The sequence below is a fragment of the Branchiostoma belcheri genome, unplaced genomic scaffold (genome assembly GCF_001625305.1).
Source record: "Branchiostoma belcheri isolate BF01 breed outbred unplaced genomic scaffold, Haploidv18h27 scaffold265, whole genome shotgun sequence".
NCBI lineage: Eukaryota > Metazoa > Chordata > Leptocardii > Amphioxiformes > Branchiostomatidae > Branchiostoma > Branchiostoma belcheri.
The window spans coordinates 55957-81732 of NW_017803871.1; the positions used below are offsets into that span (position 1 = coordinate 55957).

Sequence of the window (25776 nt, forward strand, 5' to 3'; positions counted from 1 at the left end):
TGCATGCAATGCAAACTAAGAAAGGTCTTTCCTGTTTTTTTCCAGGTTTCCAAAGACTGTGACTGTGCCAATGCTATAATGCCAAATCTGCAGGGTTTGCTGAATATTTTGGAATGTGATATGATCTGTATTCTTTAACCATAATGGCTTCTTGGTTACATCGTATGATAGTTTTAAGTTTACTGTAAAACTTGTTTCCATTCAAAGAATGTTAGAGTACATGTACATAATGAATGTGGTAATGAATATTCCTATACTGTCAGTGTCAAGAGGCCTGTCAAATAATTGTTATAGGATTTTAATTGTTGCAATATCATTCTCTGTAACTTTTGTACATTATTTCTTCTTTTGTGGACAAAATAGTTTTATTGATACAAGAATATTGAGCTCTAAGTTCAAGAAATATTTTCTTATGTGCAGAATGTTTTTCTCATTATAAGAACTGTTAGCTAGCTCTTAGCTAAAGAAATGTTTTCTTGTATACAGAATGAGGTTCTTGCTAGAAGAATAATTAGCTCTTAGTTCAAGAAATTTTTTCTCATGTGCAGAATGGTTTTCTTACTATAAGATCAGCTCTTCAAGAAATGTTTTCTTGTATACAGAATGATTTTCTTGCTACAAGAATAATTAGCTCTTAGTTCAAGAAATCTTTTCTTATGTGCAGAATGGTTTTCTTACTATAAGAACTGTTAGCTTAAGGCTCTTACTTCAAGAAATGTTTTCTTGTATACAGAATGATTTCTTGCTACAAGAATAATTAGCTCTTAGTTCAAGAAATCTTTTCTCATGTGCAGAATGGTTTTCTTACTATAAGAACAGTTAGCTCTTAGTTCAAGAAATGTTTTCTCGTATACAGAATGATTTTCTTGCTACAAGAATAATTAGCTCTTCGTTCAAGAAATCTTTTCTCATGTGCAGAATGGTTTTCTTACTATAAGAACTGTTAGCTAGGCTCTTAGTTCAAGAAATGTTTTCTTGTATACAGAATGATTTTCTTGCTACAAGAATAATTAGCTCTTCGTTCAAGAAATCTTTTCTCATGTGCAGAATGGTTTTCTTACTATAAGAACTGTTAGCTAGGCTCTTAGTTCAAGAAATGTTTTCTCGTATACAGAATGATTTTCTTGCTACAAGAATAATTAGCTCTTCGTTCAAGAAATCTTTTCTTATGTGCAGAATGGTTTTCTTATTATAAGAACTGTTAGCTAGGCTCTTAGTTCAAGAAATGTTTTCTTGTATACAGAATGATTTTCTTGCTACAATAATAATTAGCTCTTAGTTCAAGAAAATTTTTCTTGTCTACAGAATGGATTTCTTATCACAAGAGCAGTTAGATCTTAGTTCAAGAAATCTTTTCTTATATACAGAATATTTTTCTTATTACAAGAACAGTTAACTCTTAGTTCAAGAAATCTTTTCTTGTCTACAGAATGGTTTTCTTACTACAAGAAAAGTTAGCTCATAGTTTAAGAAATATTTTCTTGTGCAACAGTTAGCTCTTCGTTCAAGAAATATTTTCCTGCGAACAAGATAGAGATTCTTCGTGTAAGAACCCATAATTCTTATCATGAGAAGAATATTCTTAAGTATGGGTTTATTAGCTGTAAGAAATAAATTCTGAGAATAAGAACAACGTGGCGTGAGTTTCTTGAATTTTCTGGAAACGGGGATTCTTGTTCAAAGAATAAGGTTCTTGCTGACAGTAAAAAGTTCTTTGCACAAGAAAAAATCCTTCTTTTAGTGCAATGCAAGAACATGAATCTTAATCTATTTCTAGGTATCTAAGAATTTTGGTCTTGACAGAAGAAATATATTCTGGGTGTGAGATGATGTAAGAAGCTATTTCTAGCAGATAAGAATGTAGTGTTCCTGGGATAAGAACGAAAATCTTGAAAGAATAAAATAACTTCCAGATTTATAGAATTTTAGGCTTGTATTGAGAACTGCAGTCTTTGTATAAGAACAATTGTCTGCATCACGAATCTTACTGTAAGAATAAGATTCTAGAAGTAACCAACAATAACTTATATAGAAACCTATAAGAAAAATATTCTTACTGCAAGAAAAAGTCTATCAAGAAAAAATTACTTAATTCGTGGACAAAATTTCATTCTTGAATACAGAAAAATTTGCTTCAGGGAAGAAATATTTTCTGACTGTAAGAAAAAACAAGAACGCTAGAAATGCCATTTTTGGTAGTGTGTGACATATGCTTTACTTAGTCTCCCCCAGACTCCCATAGAGGGTCCAACTTGCTGTGTGTGGACAAATTGGACCCTCTATGGCAAGATAAGTGGCAGTTTTTAGGCTGATTTCTACCATTTATTCATCCTGGAAAGGAGCCCGGTGGAAACTACATGACTGTATGCCTTACTTGTGTGTATGTTTTCATGCTACAGATCCAATTTAATTCACACCAGAGGACTTCATGCCATCAACCAGGCACTTGGGAAGGGTGCAGACTTGACGACACTGCTGATAGGTGGGAACTTCCTGCTGACAGAGCAGGGTGGGAGGGAGGGAGTGGAGGACCTGCGCAGACTGGTGGGACATGTGGACACAGGACTGCCTGCCTTCATGGACTCTGCAGCACTCATGGTAGAACATGTGGCTCAGATGTAGATTTTATTTCCATTGTTTCTTCATCATTAAAAAGCTTTTGCAGTTTCCTTTCTTGTGAACTTATTGTGATGGTAAACTCATGGAACAAGCATCAGGCCACTAAAGTTACGCCTGCCTACCTGCCTATATGCACAGGGCAGGTACTGGCCCCTTGCTCCTCTCTGTCAGGTACTTCCAGCCAACAGTTACTCTATCAAGGGCAATAGTCTCTGCTTCTCTTAGGGTAAGCCGTGTCAACGTAAGTGGGTCACAGGAAAAAAAAGTGCCAAAATTTCTCTGCCAGTGTTCAAGGCTATGTTGTCATGGGCACAGGTACCAAATTATTTTCAGTACATGGAACAACTTGGGTTATTTTGAGAGCAAAGTTCTGTTTGTGCCAAGTTTAGTAGACCTGCACCATCATCATTATTGCACAGGTTGGGGTTATTGTCCCTTATGCATGGGGAGACATACCTTTCATTAGCTAACTATAAGACGGGCTGAGATGGGATGTGCCAGACCTCTGTCCGGGTAAACCAAATGACCATGTGGCTAATACCAGACAGGTTCACCAGGCCTAGCCTCCATCCCGGTGATTTGAAGTGAATCAGCTTTTGATCTCAGGTATTTTGAAAATGTATAAAAAATGTAATGGACATTTGATTTTAGAAATTGGTCTTAAGTCCTTACCACTAGTTTATTTGTTCAAACAAAAGGAAACACTTATCAGTGTCATGTTGGGACAGTCTACATTCTACTAGATAGATCTGACTTGGAAATTATAAGTCCCACATTACAATGACATAATTGTATATCTACATGACATTGTATATTCCTCACTCTTTGATATCTTCAATGTCAATGTTGCAAAAGAGGTAAAAAGTTTTCAAGTTCTGTCCTAGGCAGTGCAAGATGGCACCAAAAGTGATACAATGTACATTTCTTGCGTCATAAAGCAGGTTACAGTTTCATTGTCATTGGTTGATCTTTAATTTGTTGGACAATAAAAATGTTGGCCTCACAGGCAGTTGTTTCTTTTACTAGTACTTTTCCTCATTGGTTAGTGTAACGTAGGGTGCCAGTAGCTTCTTTGGTAGCAAGTACTGTAAGATCATTAAGCAAGGTGAAAATTAAGAGGCTCAGCCCAAAAGTGAATACAGTATTTGGTAGGTAATCCCATGGCCAGTCTTAACTGGAGCCTTCCCAATTTGACCCCAATTAAAAAAGGAAAAGTTACTGGTGTTTTGAGTTGATAGTTGTAGAAAAACGATGAATATTTTGATTTACATCAGTTAATGTATTACCCAAAGGCTCGGCACCAGCTTGACAGGTGTGTGGCACAGCAACAGCTGGTTATATTTTATTGGACAACCTGCCACATGTAACATTCAATTTGGTACATGTACAATCATGTAACTGCGAGCCAGTCAAAGAAAATCCGTACATTATACGTAATGTATGGTGGGACATTCTTTTTCGTCCAAAACCTATCTTTTAGAGCCTGAAACGCATTATGCAGGCAAATTTTTGCAAAGTCACTATTTCTTTTGGAAATACAATAGTTGGAAGGATACTACTCCACACTAGTTCTAGGATACAGGACAGTCAGCTAGCCAGTACTAGTTAAATTGTGAATGGTCCTGGCATGTATCTCGTTTTGCTGGTACAATCAAAGCTATCTCAGTTTATAGTACAATGTATACTATCACTGTATAGTGATGGGATTTTGGGTTTCTCTAGCCTGTAGCCATTCTCCCACATAAGGCTGCTCAAGGGTGTTTTACCAGCCACAGTTACTTTCCTGACAGTAACTGCTCTTCCACAGAGTGAAGTAATTGAAACCACAATAGAAATTCCTGTGTGCTAACTGACCTGGACATGTCGGCAAGGCCTAAGAAAAAAATGTTGTGTTTCCTGTTTCAGTCCTGAAAATATTAGGTTCGGTAGGTAGGGATTTTCTTCTCATTTTTTAGACTTTGTGATCTCCAATGATCCAACTTATACCATACAGTTTAACAAAGTAAAACTGGTATGATGGGGACACTAATATTTTCAATGTCAATGTTCAAAAACTGATTGTGCAACATTTCATCACTCAAGTGTCAGATCATGGAGCTAGAAAAGGTCGATCAGCTCCAAAAAATTTGCAGGGATCCACACAAAAAAAGGCTAGGGTTGGCAGTTTTTTTCTAGGGTCAGTCAGGAAACACATTTTATTTCCTAGGCCCAAGCACTGAAGAGATGTCACATACAATGTACTTAGTACATGTACCCAGGAGCTCACAGTATGGTTACTAGACTGCCCGGGTTTAAATTTCCTCCTTCCTTGATTGTCACAGGAACGCTGCTAAATCTAAACCTGTGAAACATTCTGTGGCAGACATATTGTACAATAATTATTGTTGACCTTTGTCATAAAGTCAAGTTTATACCAACCTGTTGTCTAGTAGTTGTTTTGCTGTTATCATGTGTGTGTTATCAAGGTATTCCCTTGATTTTTTACTTGCTGAGGCTAAGGGAATATGCCATCAAAGTTTAGACTGGCTTTCTTCATTTAAGATGACATAGTACTAGTCTTATTTTTTGGTAGTTCTTAGTACATTCAAGTAAATCAGGGGAAAGTATGCTGAGGTTGGCACTCAGAGGATGCCTCCTCTGCAAGTCCATTTTACAAAGTGCTCCTAACTCTGAAAATGAGCAAAATTAATGCAGGACACAAAAATGAAAAATTTGAAGTGTCAATGATATTGAAATTAAAGTAACACGTACAGTAGCCCAGTTTAAGCCAAAGCACAATCTTTTGACAATCATAAACAATTGCAATTATGTAGAGAGCACATGTACATTGTAAGGCCACACCAAGTAAATTTTATGGATGACGTCCGCGCGCGCATTGATTTTGGCCTGTTCCTAGAAAAAAAAACAAGAAATTCCACTTCCTGTAACTATGACCAAAGAGTCACGACAGTGCCGCAAATCGTCAGATTGACGTGAAACCCGTAACGCGAAAACAGGACAGGACGACAACTGCTGTTCCACCTGTTTTGATGATGAATAAAAGACTTCTTGCTTCTTACACTGTGTCACCTCATTCAATTTGTGTCCTAACATTTGTTGTCTCCTAGTATATTGTTCTCCTATTATATCTTGTTTTTTAGGGCCCTTCTTGTTTTTTTTCGCCCTCTCGCATTAGATTTAGGGTCTCGAAAGGACGTCATCCATAAGATTTACTTGGTGTGGCCTAAAAGGAACTTTTGTGTGAAATGAAAATAAAGAAGAAAGCAGAAGCCATGAGCACAGTGGTTTAAACTTTACCATGTTTGAAAACTAGGGTGTACATACAGCAAACAACTCTACACACTTTGCCACAATGAAACATGCAATACATTGCTGCTGACATGACGTAGTTAAAAACACATGAAACAAGTTAAAACCACAATTATTGCTAACTGTGCATGACAGCGTAATAGACAATACAACTTAGGTCTTATTGTCCATGGTTACTTTTAGCTATGGTCAACAACCTGCCAAACACTGTACATCACCACTACTAGTATATAAGTCTTTCTTTCCCTTCTTGACGACGGACAAACCCTGCTTTACATTGACATCTGAACAGAAACAACAGCCCATTTGGAAGTAGGCAAGCACAACAAACATATTGTACCAACTTTGCTGTTATCATCTGTCACCATCTTTGTTCAAATAAAATCCTGTTGGACTGATATACTGAAGTACTGTTAATGGTATCTACACATTGATGTTATGATGTAGTACCCGAGTAGTTAGAAACAATGTAAACAGTCCATGTACTTCAGCAATGGCTGCAAAGTGGAGTCTGTGTTTATGAAGTAAATAAACCATTGTTATTATAACTAACAAGATCATGTCTGATTACAAATAAATTCATTACTGGTACATATAACCCCTACCCGCTTGTGGTACTGTTATTCAAGGGATCCTGCATGAAGTAGGTAAAATTCACTGTCTTTGCCCTTTCATAATAAGGTCAGTGAGCACTCTAGGCGAGGCCAACATTTCATTTTACTGTGATACTTTTCTTCAGCTGTTCTCATGGCATATTAGGACTGCACTTTCAGGCTATGTGTTTGTTTTCTATCACTTCACCCTATGAAAAAAGATCCAACCTTCGTTCAGTACTGTTTGGAAATTTGGCATTTCATCAGAATCCATGACACTCATCCACTGAATGAGAAATATCAAGCATTGGCACAACAGAGCCTGGTCACTACTGTGTAACATGAATCCTCACTTCTTCATGGCATTATACAAGGACAAAAGGTTATCTGAGGCCACACCAATTTAATTTGTTGGTTCTCGGATTTTTTCAGAAAAAATATGAAGCGACAGGGCGAAAAAAAAACAAAACAGGTCTAGGCATCCTATTATAGGCTTAAATGCTACAAAATGAGCCATGAACTTGAAGTCAACACAAAAGGCTGGGTTAAAATTTAAACATAGAATTTTGAACTTTTAATCAAACCACTGCAATGATAGATGGGAAAACTGTAACAACTAGGAAGAAAAGGACTTTCCTCAACTGTTGGGGGGCAAAACATGAGCATTTTCAGTTGATTCAGGACCAGAATCAAATTTTTTTTTTTTTGCAAATCAGAAAAAAACGAAGAGGCGAATCCGAGAACCAACAAATTAAATTGGTGTGGCCTAAACTCACAATTTTGGAAATTCAATGATCAGATGAGTACAGAACAACTTTTTTGGTGTGAAATGAGGAATAATGTTTGCTGTTTGTGAGTGAGTTATTGGCCTTTATTTTAAAATGTAGAAAGACAAGTATCCAGGAAGCTACATCGTACATGTGTATTACTCGTAGATTTTCAAAATTAAAATGAGAACATTTACAGCATTACTTAGCTGACCTCAAAAAAATTTGCTATATCACAGTTAACGTTGTTTTTCCGGTAATGACAAGGTTTTGATTAAATGCCCTGTTTTCATTACATTTGTTGACTAAATTTGAGAATGTTTCCAAATGATACAGTTGTTACTGATACATGTAACTAGAAACTTGTGTATTGATGTAATGATAACATATTGAAACTTTCTGACTCATAGATTGAAGTCCGTAATGTAGAAATGTAACTCAGGAAGCATTTGTGAAGTCTTGTGTCAAGCCTGTATACACGACTGGAGTAACTCGTGCATTACATTCTTTATATGGCAGAAAAAGGGCTTAGGAATTACAGGTCTTTCTTACCAGCCAAATTTGGTAAGATTTTTTGTTTTTATATGTAATATTGTTGTTGTTTATGAATGATGGAGTATTAGTAGTATTTTTAATTATGAACACTTGGAAGGCATCAAAGAAACAACTGATCTGATACTGTTTAGCTTACACATTGTACTTGTAGGCACTCATGTGGTCTATGATAACCTTGCGTGGAGTTTCTTATTTCATGGATCTTGAAGTTGTGTTCTACAGAGATATGGTAGGTCAATATCTATCCATCCGAAAGTATGTACAACATGTGAGTTGTGCGTATTACTACAGTGTTACTGTTACTGGAAAGTAGCTCTATGGCTGAAACCACTCATCAAATTCTGCTTGCCTGTAACATAGCTTCTCCAAATGTCTCTGTCTACTACTACTACAGCTAAATCATAATAAAATACGCAACATTCACAAATCCACTGCCACACAATAACCGACTTGCACTTCCAGAAAAGTCTCAAAGCTGATAAAATAAGGGTAAAGGTAGTTCTCATACTACCGGCATCTGTGTTTTGTCTGTTGACATTTACATGTAGTTAGATTGTTCCAAGGATGTTTAAAGCTGGACCTTCATTCTTCACACTTCTTTAAGAATGCCCACTTCACCATCATGTATGTTCAACCTCCTAGATAACTATCATTAGCATCAGTCACGATTTTGACTTTGAAAAGTAATAATAATAAAAAAAAAAGTATACTGATCTCAACTCAGCACCAATGTACACGTAGTATCTATACAAAAATGTCCACAAGTTTATCTCCTTACACACAAAAAACAGCCATTTAACTGCTGAGATGTGTTTCAGTTTTCCCAGCCGCAGGTTAGATTTGTGTGTTGACTTGAGGTATGTCCACGGTTGTTATAATAGAGTAAGACCACTGATGCCACTCCCTCATCATTAGGGATAAAACAGCTGCACGTGAATATCCTGGTCAACTTACAGACCAAAGGCTGCTGCCCTCTGATCTGCACAAGTTAGGACCCATTTGTCCAATGTCTCCTGACATTCAACAAGTAAAGTATCTCCTACTCTTGCCCTTTATATGTCTCTGTGCTTCGGGGATGTTCATGACAATTGGTTCGAGTCCTTGCCATGGGTCGACTGCCATGCTGTGCTTGTAATACTGCTGAGGGTTAAAGTTTACTTCTCTCTCCTGAAGTCTCGGCCCTGATCTTGACCCCTGTTTAAGATTTGAAAAATGTCATTAACCTAAGTTAGGTTAATTAGCTCATTTATGCATAAGTTTGTTCAACAATGATGCAAAAATTCAGAATGCTGCATCGCTAAATAGAAGCTTGAACATGTTATGAACATATAAAAAATTTATCAATCTCTTCAACAGAACAAGCCTGTCAGTGTCAAATAATTTGCCTGAAATACAGGCCCATAGATTGATACAGTACTACTTAGTGATGATAAGAGTTGTGGGGAGGAGTACTGTACTAAAATGTTAAACTTTAAGCCCTGACCTGTTTGGAAGTACTGTACATTTTAGAGTGTTTTAAACTTATCTGTTTCAAACAAATCAAAGTACATACAGTATGTGACATTTGTAGTTAAACTAAACTAGTATATAGTCTAATCCAAAAGCAATTTCTGGACTAGTACTAATGATAGTAGGTTCTCTTTTAAACCTCCTTTTTATTATTCATATCCATTACGTTTTACCGCAAATAAACACCCTACGGGTAGTCTACAGTTCTACTTCGCACCATCAATTATTATTCTTCAAGTTCAAAGTCTAAATTTGTTGCAAGCAAGAAACCTCCTTGCCCTCCTTGTTGCAAGGTACTTAGTCCAATTATCAAGTAAAATAAGTTTGGAGGGTTGGTGTCCCCAGCAAACAATTATACTACAGACCCATAAAAGGTGCGGACACATCTATGGAAAAGAGTATTGTCTGCACACGGGTCCCGACTCACCTGTGAGTTCTCCTGGAATTTGAGTCCAGACCCACCCTGCCCCCGATCACCCCTCCCCCTGCCCCACGCCCCCCGCCCAAAACCCGACCTCGGAGGTCCGTCTCTGAACCCTGGCCGAAATCGGGGTTGCGGGTTAGCCATAGCAGGCGGGACGAAACCTTGTCTCTGACCGGGGAAAAACATCTGGGGAGATCCAAAGAAAGGAGGAGGCGGCCGGCCGCCATGCGGGCTGCAATGTGGAGCCTGTCCGCGTGGGGAGGGAAAAGGCTTCGGCGGGGGTCTGCGTGACCCTGGGACACCGCTACCGTACGGGTTTGGCGGGAAGTTTCCTCGGTACATATTAAAACCTTTTTTTGGCTCTCAAACAGCAAAATAAACAGGTAAACTCCCAGCTGTTGATATGTTTTCTTCAGCACAGGCGACTTGCGTACCTTGGAGTGACGTCATAGGTTCTGCGCTGTGACCTAGTGACATCGTCCCCAGAACTTGATGCTAAAAAAGACATTAACAGTAAGAAAGTCCAAGCCTAGTCATAATAATGGATTCGTTAGTGTTTTCAATATGTTTTTCCAGTATTTATATTGTTTAAAGCTTAAAATCGTGGAAAATATAGTATTTGGAACAAACAGTCCTGGGTTCGAGAGTTTCTGACCCCAACAATACTTATGATGTAGTACGCAGTTTTGGTGACGTAAGACTACTTACGCAAAACCTTGGAGGTCGGTGACGCAGCTGTACTGTCTGCTCTTTCTGTCTCAAGGTGAGTTGGATTAAATTTGTTTGTTTGTTTCGTATAACCAGTAGAGTAGACTAGAGTCTACCGTCCAGTAAGTCACTAGTTTTGTAAAGAAAGTACAATTTGCGATAGACTGGGTCAACTATGTCATAATTAAACGCCAGGACACCTACTGCAGCATCTGTCTTGGGATTGAGGAGCTTGCACCAAGGATGGATACATTTCCTTTGACTTGAGCAGCAGTGACAAGTATTAAAGAGATCTAGAGGACATGAGACTAACGTAGTGGAGGTGTGGCTCTCCTCAAACGAGAAACCTTCGCTTTATGTCCTATCCAGAGGACGTCCCAAGGTTTGTTTGTTTGTGTTACATAAAAAAAAATATACTACACTACTCACGACACTAGTATGTAAGGGGGGGGGGCAGAGAGAGAGAGAGAGAGAGAGAGATCGTTGGTATAAAACTATAAAGCCCTAACAGATATTACAGGATTGAAAAATCGGAGGAGTTGTACACCTTCTGTGCAGGATGACAAGACGACTTGAACCATAAGTCTTCTCAAGGTCATAAACAAGAGTAAATACTAATAATATTTTATTAATAATAAATGAAGATGGTCCTCAGAATACTTGGAGGAACCCTGTTGCTCAAGCCATTTTTACTTATCAGCTATGGTCCTATACTATAGAGCTAGCTAAGAATACACAACAATGCAAGGTGTGCAACACAATGGTAGAGCACCACTTCAGAGAGTCAAAACCTACTGACTGGAAAAAAAAGACACTTAGCCATTCTACAGCCAAAAGAGTAGAGTAGTCTTCATGTAGTCTAGAACAGTTAAGAAGACTAGTAGTAGTAGTACGTACAGTAGTAAGGGAGCCAAAAGCAAAAACAGTATTGCAGTAGACTGTATTTTAAGATAATGTAACTTACTAAGTTACTTGAATCGATACCGCATTCACATTAGTTTGTCCCCATCCTAAATTGCGACCAAAGCCACCACCAACTACGTGTACCCCCATTTATACACTCTGTATAATGTCCTTGATCTTCCATATGCTGTCCTTGTTTCTCAATCTTAGCCAGACCTAATATAACGGGATGCTGGTTCTGCTCTTCTTGGTTTTCTTTCTTTTCCTGCTCTTTATTCCCATTGATGGTGGAGTGGTTACTAAGGTGAGCAGAAATAAGATATAGATGTCATGGGTTTGATTCGTCGCCCTCCTGGCCAGACATTATGTCCTTGGGAAATTTTTAAAGGCACACAACTCCCTTAACTCCACCCAGGTGTAAAATGGGTTCCTGGCTACAGTACTACAATGTACATGTACTACAGTTGGAGAGGTACTACAAGGTGGTGGAAGGAGAGGGTTGGGTTCCACCTTCCAATACTGAGCCCTTAGAGGCTGGACACAGTGAATCATAAATCGGATCCACTTCCCCTATGGCCTCGAAAAGGCTACACTGGTAACAGGACAGTGGACTACTACTAGTACCTTTGCCAGAATGCCCTCCATGTCCTGTGGCTCAGCAGCTTGTCTCCACCAGAGAGCATAATGATACTTTAAACATATATTTTATCCACAGATGTTTAAAGAACCTCGTCCTGAGGATGAAGTGTGCAACTTGTAGTTACTTCTCAATCTGGTTAGCATAAATTAATATTTTTGTACTTAAGAACAGTGGGAAATATGTGAGGTACCTGATATAAAAACAGTACAATTATAGTAGTAAAACAACTAATATAACACTAAGTACATGTAGCTCTATGTTAAGATATGTTGGGAAATACTAAGTACATTTTGTACTATATTTTGGTGATCTGTTTTTGAGATGTTAACACTGTTTGGTATGCCCAACGTTTAATGTGGAGTGATGTGGTAATATATTAAAATGATATTCCTGGATAGTCCTTCTGCATGACTGCTGTGTATACAAAAGGAGAGGCATTTTGAACAACATGAGGCAAGTACAGTACTCAGAGTACGTGGACACGTTAGGAAAGCAGCCAGTTTGTAAGATAAAGATGGGGCAGTAACCATGGTAACCATCTCCTGCACTTCTGCCACAGGTGGTGGCCTGGTGTCCCGTCATGGCTGGCCCGCTGTCTGCCACAGTTCGCGCCGCCACACGTAGACGTCTCATCCCTCAGCGCGTGGCCCTGGTGCTCACACAGGCCGCCGTCAAGAAGGTCCGCACGCTCATGGACGGACGACCTGACATGATCGGGATTAAAGTCGGCGTCCGGACCAGAGGATGTAACGGACTGTCTTACACCATCGAGTACGCCAAGGAGAAAAGCAAACAAGACGAGGTCGTGGTCCAAGACGGCGTGACTGTCTTAATCGACAAAAAGGCACAACTCACGCTACTGGGAACAGAGATGGATTATCAGGAGTCTAAACTAGCGTCAGAATTTGTCTTCCACAACCCAAACATCAAAGGGACGTGTGGATGTGGAGAAAGCTTTTCACTATGATGCTACCATCTGTTCTTGACACAATGGATGACAATGCACATTTTAATTTTATTTAAGATTGTATATTCATACATGGAATTTGTGAAGAGCAGCTTTCAATGACTTACAATTGGATACTTTGGAAGAAGTGACAATGGTTACCAAGGATTGACAGGAAGGCCTCAGGAACAGCAGAACTCCCACATGTACTAGTACACAAGCCCTGTGCTGAAGGATTCTGTAATGACAAGCACTACAGTAACTGTCTTCAGAATGAGATTAACATTGTTGTTGGGAAGGAGTACTGAAAGGACTGGGTAGAGTGTGGGAATGTTGCTGCGGTCAACAAATCGGCAATCTTGAACAAGGATGAACAGGCCTCAAGTGACTCAAGACTACTCTTAAATCACCAACCTTCAAGTTGCGGAGAGACCAATGCAAAGAGTTGGACTGACTTGACGGTTGACCAAAAAAATAAAGTCATGATCATAGTATTCCTGAAATGCTACATATGCGTACTAGTAAATGTGCCTAAAGACAAGTCAGATGCTCTGTGTTGGAAGAATTATGCAAGTTTTGGCCAGGTCCTATATGTTCTACCCACCTTAACCGGGAATATTATTACTGATAAACGGTTGGAATAAAATAATTGTATGCACCTAATGGTGTACTAGTGGATTTTCAACTTAGAAAATATCAGTCTTTAATATACAAGGTAGATACTGTCAATTCTTAAATCTCTTGTTGATTGTACTCCTTTTTGTCTAGGAAAAAATGGCTGTTCTTTCTGAAGTTTGTAACAATTCTAGATGTTGAGTCAACCATGTGGTAAGGATGATCATAACCAGCAGATAAACATCAAGCATTCAGTTCATATTGAAATGAATTGAATGACATACAGAAAGAGAATTGTTCCTAGTGTATACATGAGGTACCTGTAGTGTGTTCCCTATTGCTACTACTAATATGATAGACATTGTGCCCAAATGTTTATTGACACTAGCTTACTGTACCATACAATTTGCAAATTAAGTGTGGTGTAGATTTATTGATTATACAACTTTTGGAACACGCTGATTGTGGTGATTTCTTTGCTCAGTTTTGATTTAAAAAGGGTCAAGTTGAATCTCAGATATGATCTTTCCCTGGTAGAAGAATGGCTGGATGAATATATATACTAGTTATATATATTATATATATATATATATATATATCATTTCTGTCATGAAAAAACAGACAACAAGTGTCCCATGGACCCTATAGTACAGGAAAAGTAAAGATGGATTATGAACAGGGCTGAAATACCAATCTGCTATTGGCAGGGCTCAAGTTTGAGTTCACATTTCTCAATGATCTGCTGTGATACTTATGATATTAAATACTGAAAAGTGTAAGAAGTGATTTTTTGGGGTGAAAGTTGATTTGGACTTGGAGTCTTACCGGTTATCTGTGATGAAAGTGATGCATCCATTTTTTTTGCCGTATCATTTTTGATCGAAAAAAATTTTTTTCCCCTCAGATCTAAGGCCACACTCACTTGATTTTAAGGAATAGTACATAATGGATGACATCCTCTGAAAACCTGAACTAATATGACAGAAATTTGAGAGTTTAAACGCCCAACAAAGTGAATGGAGGATATCTTTCATTCTAATACATTTCATATATCAAGGGCTGTTTTGGTTGATGTAGTGGAATGAGAAACATGGCGGAAAATAGGCAGCGTGCAAAATGCCTGGTTGCCCAGTTGCCCCGGGCAACCAAATTTTACTTGGGGCAACCTACTTTTTGGGCTACCTGAATTTTACACCCCCCCCCCACGAAGTCATGCCCACTTGACTTGCACCATTGTAGCCTGCTGATGCTTTTTCATTTTAGGTAATAATGGCTATTACTAGTAACAGTTAAGTTACTAAAGGCAGTTAGAAATATTGTTAAAGGCTTATGTATGTAACATTACTTAATATAGGTGGGGCAACCTAAAATTCTGATGGGCAACCTAATTTTTGCCGTAGGTTGCCCAGTGGGCAACATGGTTCAAAAAAGGTTTTTGTACACTGAGACTGAAAAGCCTCAAACAGTGCCAGTGAGAGAGAGTAGAGAATCATGATCATGAATGCAAAAAGAACACATTGAGAATTGTGTTGGATGTTGTGGCAGGATGAATAATGTTTGCAGTGGCATGGTTTGTTGTTAGTGACAGACTCAGGTACAATTTAGGAGGTTTTGATGGTAAAACTGTTTTCTAACTGCATACATTTCTGTTGAATTAAATCAAATTGTATTACAAGTATACAGAAATACCATATGCATGTTATGATACCCAGAGTAAACCACTGCTCAAGTGATGGCATACAATTTGTAGGTATGTAGTACAACAGATAAACTTTTACCCCAAAATTGTATTTAAACATGAATTTTTTTGACTGTTATTATTATCATTTATTAAACATCAATCTGGCTAACCTGGCCACCTACTCTGTGAAAGCCAATTTTTTTTCAAGCTTTGTAATAACTTAGTAATAGCTATACATTAAAATGTTATATTATTTTTTTATTATACTAGTACTCCGGTACATTAAGTTTTTCCAGTGTTTGAACTAGGACTCATGTTAACCACTAGTATTATACACATTGTTGTTCTGCGGTTTTCCAGATCTCCATTGACAAAGGGCCAAGTGTCAGGACCAGTCTCTCCTACATTGCAGTCTGACACAGTGTGATCATCCAGCCCCGCTCCAGCAAGAATGAGTGGTCCTGGGGACATCAGCTGAACTGACTAGGGGAAGTTGGACATCTTAATATCAGCAAGGTACAAAATTAGTAGCTGGTACATTGTAGTCTTTTGCCCTTGATAGAACTGACTGGAGGAACCATACAGTATGAGGGGGAGCAAGGGGTCAGTCCCTGGCCTGAGCACATTGGCATAGTAATATCATCAAAACGTTTTCTGCCACATGCTTGAAAATGATGTGGTCATCATAGTCGCAGAAATCGGGCCATGTGCAATCTCAACACCGTGACTAGACTAATCTGATTCTCCAAGCAGATCTTTTGGTGGAAATGGTTATAGACTGGCCAATTTGATACTGTCTTCCCCCCACCAAAAGATCTGCTCGGAGAATTGCTGAGGTTTTAGATTTGCATGTGTCAATGTTGTGAACCATTTTGTCAGCACCTGGTGTTAGTAGGAGTGGTGTGCAGTGCATTGGCAATATGCCCTACATGTACTAGTACTTGGATAAGTTGGAATGAGTGGTGTACATTAGTGTTTCCCAGATTGGAATGAGTGGGGTACATGATAGTGCATAAGGCCACACCAATTTGATTTCTTGGTTAACAGATTTTTCTACAAAAATAATGGGGCGGGTGGGCGAAAAAAAAAAAAACAGGCCTAGGCATCCTATTATGGCCCAAAATGGTACGATAGGAGCCATGAAGTCAACACACCAGGCTGGTACAAAATTTAAACAAAAATGGAATAACAGTAACAACTAGGATGAAAAGGACTGTTTTCAACTGTTCAGGGCAAAATATGAGCATTTTGTAGTTGATTCTGAATTTTTTTTTTGCAAATCAGAAAAAAAATAAAGTGGGCGAATCCGTTAACCAAGAAATTAAATTGGTGTGGCCTAAGTGGTGTACATAAGTGCCTCCTAGAATGGAATGAGTGGTGCATCCCTTAATTGGATGGCACTGATGGGTATTCTAAAAGTGCTGCCATTACTTATAACTGAAGCATTATTCCTAGTCAAATCAGGTTCAAATGTATGATTATCATAATTAGATCTAGACAGCTCCCCCAGTAGTACTTGCACCAAGCATTGACCACTGGTGGATATACATATATTGTACAGTAACATGTAGTGACGTCAACAACAGGTTTAGTCAGTCACAGTATTTGCCAACAAGAGATATTTTCTAAAATTCAACATTCAACTTCAAGGACAGGTTGGTCGATCTATTATTGTAACTTACCAATCCTATAGCTTGATACCAGTATACTGGTACATGGCATTGTACATGTACGTGTTGAGCTGTCTGTTACACATCTGTTAGAGCATATCCAACACTCCAGTTGAGTCTTCAGGTTTGTAGTCTGTAGTCTTACTCAGACCTTCTCACAATGCAGATGTCAGTAACTGTTGTTGAAAACAGTGTTTCTTGAAATTCCTCTTGTGTCCAAATCATTTCAGCAACATCCTACTTCAGGACAGTGATTGTACCGCATCTGAGGGCCAAGCACCAGGTCCATGAACAATAATTAACATAGATATTAGTATTCTTAGGTGATAATTTAGATAGTGAGTGGGTGAGACAATGTGGGTTATCTTACATGTAAATGAACCACAGTGACTGTTCTGTGTTTTTTTAATGCTACCGGTATCTTGATCATGATTTAGTATCTGTCTTTGTCTTTAAATCTTTCAAAGGATATTTTAACTATAATAATAATAATATTAATGTTTGTTACCAAGACTAGCAAGAGCATCATTGGTTTTAACAATTTGGTACATGTACAGTAATGTATGTGTCTGTAAATGTGTGTCCAGTTAACCCATTTGTACCATTTTGCATTAAAAACCTATGAGTACTAGACATTTTAGTATGACTCCATTGAGAGGAAAGAATATTAAGTAAACTGACCTTGAACAGTATCATTGCCTTCATCAGAAGGTTATGTGTTTTGGTGCACCATACATGGGGTCACTTAAATTAATAGTTAGTAAGTAGCTGATTTTTTAATTGGTTAAACTTGGCAGGGTTTAACACATGTGCAGTGACATTATTCACAGTATATTGGAGGGTTTAATATCTTTATTGGTAAGCAATGCCAATTTTGCTAATCTTGAGCTGAACTGCAACTGTTACAGTACAGTTATACATATGGGAGAGTGTCTCAGACTGAGTGACTGGTGTGTTGTGGTGTCGAACATTTTCAATTAGAAGACAATGAGCTAATATGTATATTATCTGATTCAATAATATTGTTTATTGCAAGCTCTTGCCCAAGAAGGGAAAATAAGTAGTACAGGAACAAAAGGAACATTTAAGTAAGAAATAGAAACAATTGTAACTAGAATTCCACCACCTCCTACCTACATCAAAATTATGTTAACCTTAAAGTTTAACAACTGACAAACTGAAAATGTTTCTTAATGAGCATGTATTTCTATGAATTATATCTGATTCTGTTGATCATATTCTCCACCCAATTACAGTATTAGGCCACACCAATTTAATTTGTTGGTTCTCTGATTTTTTCAGAAAAAATATGAAGTGACAGGGCGAAAAAAAATGATAATAAAAACAGGTCTAGGCATCCTATTATAGGCTTAAATGCTACAAAATGAGCCATGAAGTCAACACAAAAGGCTGGGTTAAAATTTAAACATTGAATTTTGAACTTTTAATCAAACCACTGCAATGATAGATGGGAAAACTGTAACAACTAGGAAGAAAAGGACTTTCCTCAACTGTTGGGGGGCAAAACATGAGCATTTTTCAGTTGATTCAGGACCAGAATCAATTTTTTTTTTTTGCAAATCAGAAAAAAATGAAGAGGCGAATCCGAGAACCAACAAATTAAATTGGTGTGGCCCTAGCAAAAAAAGCTATTACTGTAACAGCATTTGCTAAAATATGCCAATGAGGCCCTGATTTGAATAAATTATGTGGTTTTATATTCACCTTTACTACCTTCCAAATGTAATGGTCTTCCTCTCATTCTCCATTACATATTACATACAAATTGTCACATGTTTGAATACAAAATACGATACGATAAGATACGATACGATATGACTTTATGTAGTCCCGTCATGGAATTCAGCAGATTTATAGAATAACACATTGTCTAAGAGTTTTATAAAACAGCTTTCTAGAATCTAGCTAATAGCATATAAGCTGTCTGATTCTCCACCTTAACACATATGTACATTGTCTACTACTTAACAGGAATGGTTGACTACTGCTGGTTGGCTTGATTGTCTTCATCTTGATTGGTCAAGTCCTCCTCCTCTTGACCAATCAGGTCCTCCTCCTCTGGACCAATCAAATCCCCGTCCTCTTGATTGGTCAAGTCCTCAGGGACCTCTTCCTTCTCAGTGTTTTCCACCAAGTCTTGATCCTTGTCCTCCTCCTCCTTTTCGATGGTTTCAGCTGTGTTGAAGATCCTTTTCACCTGTTCCTCTCCGTAGCGGCTGGCTAACATGGCACGCACTGTGGAAAATGAATAAACAGTGTTTGTTTCGTGGAGGCTCATTTGAAGTACTTGTAGTTGTACAATCAGACTGGGTGTAGCTATATATAGCCTAGCGCCTGGATGCCATACATTGTAGCTTCCACCAACTCCCTAGTGTCACTGGCGACAGGCCACACCGACTTAATTTCATGGATGACATCCTCTGAAGACCCCGAAACTAGTGCGCGCGGGCGAATATAAAAAGATTCCGGCCAAAAAATGGTACTAAACCACAGGAATATAAAGCTTGTATTGTGAATTTGTGGCAGTACATAGCACATGCTGGCTTTTTGCGGAATTTATGAATCAGCAGTGTACATGTATGTACATGTATGTACTAAGTTCTACAGTCATGGAGCTTCGGTAGCTTGGGTGCCATCCACCAGAGTTACCACCTCCGTATTGTCGCCAACTACCACAGACTATCCAGGCCTAGACTAGAGCCAGGCCAGAGCCTTGGAGGACGTGATCTTTTTTTTTTATTTTGAGAACAGGTGAAATTCAATGCACGCTCGGATGTCATTCATAAAATCAATGTGGTGTGGCCTAACTATTGTGCATGCATGGCACCCAGGTTATAATCAATGGACACCTTGAAGTTCTGTATATTTGCTGTAGATGTTGTTTTTTTTTTTGCTCTAACTATCAAAGGATAAGACAAATCAATCTCACGTCGGTTCTTGTCATCCTCAGTCAGTTTCTCCACTTTCTCTTCTGCCTTGGCCATTGAAAGCTTTTCAGTTTCCACTGTGGGAAAAGAAATCAAGAGCAAAATAACTCAAGTGCTGTATAAGTGTCATATAGTGGAGACAGCACTATGGTAAGACGTCCCTACTTTCTGAAGATATAGTATTAGGATGACATTGTGTATTATTTTTTCAAACAGCAAATACATCATGTCAATACTTTATGATAGAGCTACGTACCAGTAATTCTTATTTCTTAATATCAATTACCTATAAATATCTAGTCCTCCCTTCAATATTAGGTAACGGACATGTTCACTTCTCTAAAAGAGGATGTCCTCAAACATTTCTGTAAGTTGTAAGAGTTAATACTGGTTAAGCAGTCACAACCTGCCATACGTGCTTTTTGTCCGTACGTTATTTTTTTGAGGCCACGTCTGCTATGTTTATCTGAAAACGTAGAGTGACTGGCCGAGGGAGTACGTCACTCGCACGGTTGCGCAAGGTGTATAAATATAAGTATGTGGTCTGCACCTACTGCATGCCACGCCTGGCCGTGAGCAGTTGCGTGTATCTTTGTGCAAGTGGTGAGTTGTACGACTGCTTAGAACCTATGATCTCTGTACGATTGCCACGTTACCACGTACAGGCCGTACCTACACATGCTGGGTACGTACGGTTTCCTTACTCGCATGTTACAAGTGCTTGCATGTACGATTAACCATCTGATTCTTCTTTCGTGTCATCTTCCTCCTGTGAATCGGCAGACTGCACGCAGAAAAAGTTTTACATGCACTGAAAGTTCTATGGCGTGTCTGCATGCTCCCAAATCCGTAGGATTCCGTACGGAGGTGGTACTCACCACGCACGGATCCCCAGTACGTTTGCCCACATTTTTGCACGTAGACAGCACGCAGAAGCACGTGCGGCGGGTTGTGACCGAGGCTTAAGGTCTTAAATAAGAAGATAGGTCTGATACCTTCTCCTTCTGCATCACTGCCTTTGATGACGTCAGAAATCAACTCCTTGAAAGCCTTTCTCTCATCAACTTGTAATCCCAAATCCTTCTTTAACGCATTCAGTTCTGTACAGAAATGATAAATAATAAACAGTTATCATCAAATCTGCTCATATAAAGTAGGCACTTTGTTGACAAAAAAGAATGACATTAAATTTTTTAGGTGGGGGAATGTTATGCCTTTTAGAAAGTGTGCATATTATATACTCTGTAATTATTAATTTACTGTATGTACTCTAAATGTAGTCAGGGCTCAATATACAACTGTATGTGCATTAACTTATTGCACTTTTGGAGCTGTGCACTGCCAAGTATGTCTATCTGCGCCTAAGGTACACTGGTTCATTTACAGTATACAAACTTAATTAGGTGCTCATAACACACTACACTGTGTGGATTTTTACCTCCATGAAAAATGGAGGTATTGTTTTTGGCGGCGTCTGTCTGTGTGTGTGTCTGTGTGTCTGTGTGTGTGTCTGTGTGACTGTGTTTCCGCAACTTTGTAGTCAGCATAACTTCAGAACGCCTTTATGGATTGTGATGATATTTGGTATGTTGGTAAGTCTTAGGAAGACAAAGGTCAAGGTCAAATATGGGCCTCCTGGTGGATGACCTTGGTACTGCAGCAGAACTTCCGGTTTTTGTATCTTTGGTCCTGAACATGCTATGGTCTTGAATTTTTGGTGACAGATAGCTTTTCCTGCCAGGAATGAGTGGTGTGGGTTTGGTCCCCCTAGCAGCTTGTTCTGGAACTGCAGGGGACTTTCGGGCGAAATCTTTGAAAGCCAATAAGTCCAGATAGGAACAGCGTATTTTCATCATTTTTGGTGTGTAGGTATCTGACAGAAAGATGTACATAATTAACTGCAAATTATGCAAATGAGGACTTTATTTGCATAATTAATGAAGAAATTCTATAATTACAGTGTTTTACATTATAGAACTTTCATACATGTAATGTATGTAACCTATGGCAGATGGAACATCAACAGATACTAATTATGCAAATGATGACCTAATTTGCATAATCAATGCAAAAAATCTATGATTTCTCAATGGTGAATGATGGGAATGTCATACTTGGGACATCTGTAAGTTAATCAAAAGTTAACATCACGATGCATATATTATGTTAATGCAGAGGTCATTTGCGTAATTAAAGAAGAAATTTACATTTACATATCAAGCCCATATTTCATGGAGGTATGAAATCTCGGAATTCTTGTTATTTGCTGCATTCACTGTTGCAACCTAGTTTTAAGTATTTATTATGGTTCCTGAACAGTTTTTAGTTTGATACATGTACATTCTTCCTGAAGTCTGATTAGTGCATGTAAAATTTGTATGGTAATCTTCAAGGTTGCTTATCTATCTATTCCAGTGTTGTTAAAGACTTAGTCTTGTTTATACATTGTAGGTGCTGATAACTGATATCAGATGTAACGGTATTCTAAATATGAAAGAAGAAAGAAGAAACATGAAAAATTGATCTACTTTCCCCTTCCCCTCATGATCACCCCCTAATCTTTCTGTCAAAGTTGTATGCATTTTAATCATCAACTGGCACAAGGGAAAAAATACAACAAAGCATTTCATTTTCTTACTTTTATCCTCCTCCTTGGCCAAGCTGCTGGCATCCTGGAAAAGTGTCTGAGTCTCATCTTTTCCCAGATTCTGGCGGAAAACCTTCATGACTTCATGACATAAAAAAGGAAAAATTGAATCAATGCAGTCAGGAAACTGTTGATGTGCTTAATTTATTCCAAGGTTCTATATCTAAATGAGACTTTTGTAAGGAAAAAATGTTCAGTTACACCACAAACTGTTTGTTTTAAACCCCCTATATGAACTAGAATTATTTTCTGTCATGGGCTTACCTTTTCCTCTCTCTTCATCAGAGAGTTTCTCTACCTGGTCAGCAAACCTCTCCACCCCCAGCTTCATCTCTTCATCTGGGGATTAATAAGAACATTTCAGCTTCAAGTGTCTTAAGAAAGGGTTAACGCCCCGCCCCTAGGTGTATATGGTGAGATAATCGCTGGTCAGGTGCGATAACCACTGAATAAACCACCAAGTGAGTGTAGCTGTCCCTTGTTTCCTTTCACCCATATTATCTCACCAGATAGCTGATTCTGGTATCTGAGGGCAGAATGCAGACAATCACAGTTATCTGACAGGGGAGACACCACAAGCAAAAGTCTTGAAACCTTGAGGACATCGACAATGTCAACATGGGGAACAATGAGTTCTTCTTCACTAAATGACATCCCTGTTCCCCTGTGAGTGTGACGTAACAGTAGTGTTCATTTGATCCGTGAAAGGTAAAAGGCATCCAATGCAATTTCAGAGCAGCAAAACTGGAAGTATTCTGAATAAGGCAATCTTTATGATATTGACAATCATATACTGCCTCACTTTAGCACATTTGAGTCAGTATTTTATACTTTGGGTACTTAAAACTGCAGATACAAGCCCCAAGATAAGCCCTTTAGCTTTACTTTATGGATGGTGCCCTAAAAGAGGGCCTGCAAGCCCTTTTTCGTAAGGCGTAATCAGGCCTTTTTAGCCTTCGTAATCCGTAGGCGGCCGTCCAAAATCATCGTAATTCGTAATCGGTACATTAGCCGTAACGCGTAATTGGTCGTTTTTATTCTCCGTAAAGCGTAATTAGTTACTTTTATGCAACGTAAATCGTAATCCATGAGATCATAAGAGCGTAGGCTGATTTCAAAATGGTCCAATCCACAACCAAAATTTAGGTCTCAAAATGCTGGAAATAGCGTTTCAGAGGGGTTGAAAATTCAAAATTTCCTGGGGGGGCATGCCCCCGGACCCCCCTAGCAGGCTCGCGCCTGCGGCGCTCGCAGACGGACGCCTTCGGCGCCCGAAATCTTGCCCCCCCAATCAAAATTTCAAATCTCGGTGTTTGTGTAGTGATATTGCCCCCGTTCTGGCAGGTGACGTGAGTTGGGCACGACTAGGAAGCCAGTATCCACAGCATAATATTATAATTATATTTATAAATGTTTCTTCCTCTATCGCCATGGCTCAGTGGTTATGAAAAGGATAATCGTCACCTACAATTATGGCGCGCTCAGAACTCGCTGATCGGTTTCACCTATCGCCCGGTGCCTTCGGCAGCCACCGGTTCGAACCCGCCATTTCGGCACCCGCCAGAACTTGTCCTCACTCCAAAAAAACTCCTGGGTCAACCGCATATGCGCTTATCAACACAAAGTCAATAGTTTTGACGTAGAACTATTATTTGCTGTGTTTTAGACGGTCGGGAATCCTCATGATTTAACGTAATTCGTAATCAGCTCTGAGAATTTAACGTAATTCGTAATCGGCGGCGAAAATTTGGCGTAATTCGTAATCAATACCCCCCCTTGCAGGCCCTCCCAAAAATCAGCCAAGGACCCTTCCAGTAACCATTTTCTGTCAGAATTTTGGGTATTTTTGCTCCATGAGGATCAGTATACATTGGGATAGTGTTGTTTCAACTCAGTATGTATGTAGATAAGTGACTAGAATATTGACTTCAAAAAATTGGGTTTCCAAGCCCTAAAAACTGCATTGGATGCCTTTAACAAAACACTCTTTGTGATACTAGTACCTTCTTTGTCTGGGTCCACTCCTTCTGCCACATCTCTCATCAGTTCTCCAATGGCATACTCCTCTCCTGCATCCCACTTTACCCTCCTGGATTCAGCCAGGATCGTTATCACTGCAAATATGGGAATAGTCGCCATGTCAGAAATTTTATCAAGGTCAACACATAGTTAATGATTATGCATTTACAGCATACAGGTACATGTATATGGATCTTCCTAGTTGATCACAATAACACAGTCTATCACCAAGAGCAGACACTAATATCTTTTGTTGATTATTATAATATCACAGTTTATTCTGCATTGAGAATCAGTATCTTTGAGGTGGTGGTTTCTTGTTTACCTACTACATTCTTACATTGAATTCACACTTGTCAAGAAGAACTACATACTGTAACAGTAACTAATTATAAAGTAATTTCTTTGGGATTCAGAAGACTCTTCGTGTATATAAGATGTAGCCAAAGCTGAACATACAATGTATCTGTGACTGTTGACTATAAAACATCATCTAGTAAAAAAAAGAATGGGTTGCTTACGTGACTTTTGTTTCGCATTGAGTCCAGATTCAGCATCAACAAGGCCGATGGCTGTTATGACTAACAAGATGTATGTCAGGTAGCTCATCTTATCTTTGTGATCGAGACTTGGTGCTAAGAAGGTACGGCAAAATTTGTTGTCAGAGCCCTGAATAATCGTCTATAAGGTGTATCAATTTGGTAATTAGTGCAGACAACTACTGTCTGACGTCAAAGGGTGTGTGTGTGTGTGTCAAAAACCGGTTTTACTTCTATGATGTGTGACGATGTTTCATAAACACTTTTCCAACTGACCTTTGAACTGTGAACCCTGGAAAGACAGGTTCTTATTACTTGAAGTTAACTATAGTCACCTTAGAGTCAATAAATAAGATAAAGAATATTCATTGGGTTATAAATTACTTTGGGTTATTCTTGCATGAGATTATTTCAGCTACCAAATTGAATAATCCTGAATCCTGTCAAAGAAATAAAGATGCAAGACAGTATTCTGCTCTACAACCTTGTAATGTTTACCGTAAATATAGAATACAACACTGGGTATTCCGTATCGCCCGAGGTATCGGCCCGACCGCGATTCCAACGTCCGGATTCTGTATTCGAATTTTCGAAAGGGGCACAAGCGGGTAGGGCGAAACGCGTTCGAATAGTTTTATGGAAGCCATGGAAGCGTTCGATAACGGGTTCCGGACCGGGTATGGA

The 25776-nt window shown here is 38.8% G+C and overlaps 5 protein-coding genes across 5 annotated transcripts in view; 3 read left to right on the forward strand and 2 right to left on the reverse strand.

Annotated features, from left to right (window-relative positions):
• Positions 1 to 3643, forward strand: part of LOC109472078 — a 23282-nt gene extending 19639 nt beyond the window's left edge. The window contains exon 13 of the mRNA XM_019771652.1: positions 2400 to 3643. Coding sequence (XP_019627211.1) covers positions 2400 to 2622 — 223 coding nt within the window. The 3' untranslated portion in view covers positions 2623 to 3643. The remainder of the gene's footprint in view (positions 1 to 2399) is intronic.
• A 3636-nt stretch (positions 3644 to 7279) lies between these two features.
• LOC109472079 (M-phase-specific PLK1-interacting protein-like) lies at positions 7280 to 10203 on the reverse strand. The gene is made up of 2 exons (XM_019771653.1): positions 9780 to 10203; positions 7280 to 9037 (listed from the first exon to the last, which is right to left on the reverse strand). The coding sequence occupies exons 1-2, from the start codon at positions 10116 to 10118 to the stop codon at positions 8864 to 8866; spliced, it is 513 nt and encodes a 170-aa protein (XP_019627212.1). The 5' UTR covers positions 10119 to 10203; the 3' UTR covers positions 7280 to 8863.
• Positions 10204 to 10462: 259 nt separating this feature from the next.
• Positions 10463 to 25776, forward strand: part of LOC109472076 (inositol polyphosphate 1-phosphatase-like) — a 19866-nt gene continuing 4552 nt past the window's right edge. Inside the window, exons 1-2 of the mRNA XM_019771649.1 lie at positions 10463 to 10539; positions 15630 to 15785. The gene's annotated coding sequence lies outside the window, so the exon portion shown is untranslated. The remainder of the gene's footprint in view (positions 10540 to 15629; positions 15786 to 25776) is intronic.
• LOC109472067 (iron-sulfur cluster assembly 1 homolog, mitochondrial-like) lies at positions 12608 to 12994 on the forward strand. Its single transcript, XM_019771642.1, has one exon. It carries the CDS (start codon positions 12608 to 12610, stop codon positions 12992 to 12994), a length of 387 nt encoding a protein of 128 aa, XP_019627201.1.
• Positions 18566 to 25234, reverse strand: LOC109472077 (protein bfr2-like). Its single transcript, XM_019771650.1, has 7 exons — positions 25075 to 25234; positions 24538 to 24648; positions 22799 to 22873; positions 22526 to 22615; positions 20883 to 20987; positions 19890 to 19964; positions 18566 to 19195 (listed from the first exon to the last, which is right to left on the reverse strand). The coding sequence occupies exons 1-7, from the start codon at positions 25160 to 25162 to the stop codon at positions 18942 to 18944; spliced, it is 798 nt and encodes a 265-aa protein (XP_019627209.1). The 5' UTR covers positions 25163 to 25234; the 3' UTR covers positions 18566 to 18941.

Coding starts and splice junctions, on each gene's coding strand:
- LOC109472067 (XM_019771642.1), top strand. CDS start 12,608: ATGGCTGGCCCGCTGTCTGCCACAGTTCGCGCCGCCACACGTAGACGT.
- LOC109472079 (XM_019771653.1), bottom strand. CDS start 10,118: ATGTACCGAGGAAACTTCCCGCCAAACCCGTACGGTAGCGGTGTCCCA. Junction 9,038..9,779: donor AATTCCAGGAGAACTCACAG/GTGAGTCGGGAC, acceptor AATCTTAAACAG/GGGTCAAGATCAGGGCCGAG.
- LOC109472077 (XM_019771650.1), bottom strand. CDS start 25,162: ATGAGCTACCTGACATACATCTTGTTAGTCATAACAGCCATCGGCCTT. Junction 22,874..24,537: donor AGTGGACCCAGACAAAGAAG/GTACTAGTATCA, acceptor ATTAATCCCCAG/ATGAAGAGATGAAGCTGGGG. Junction 22,616..22,798: donor TGATGAAGAGAGAGGAAAAG/GTAAGCCCATGA, acceptor TATGTCATGAAG/TCATGAAGGTTTTCCGCCAG.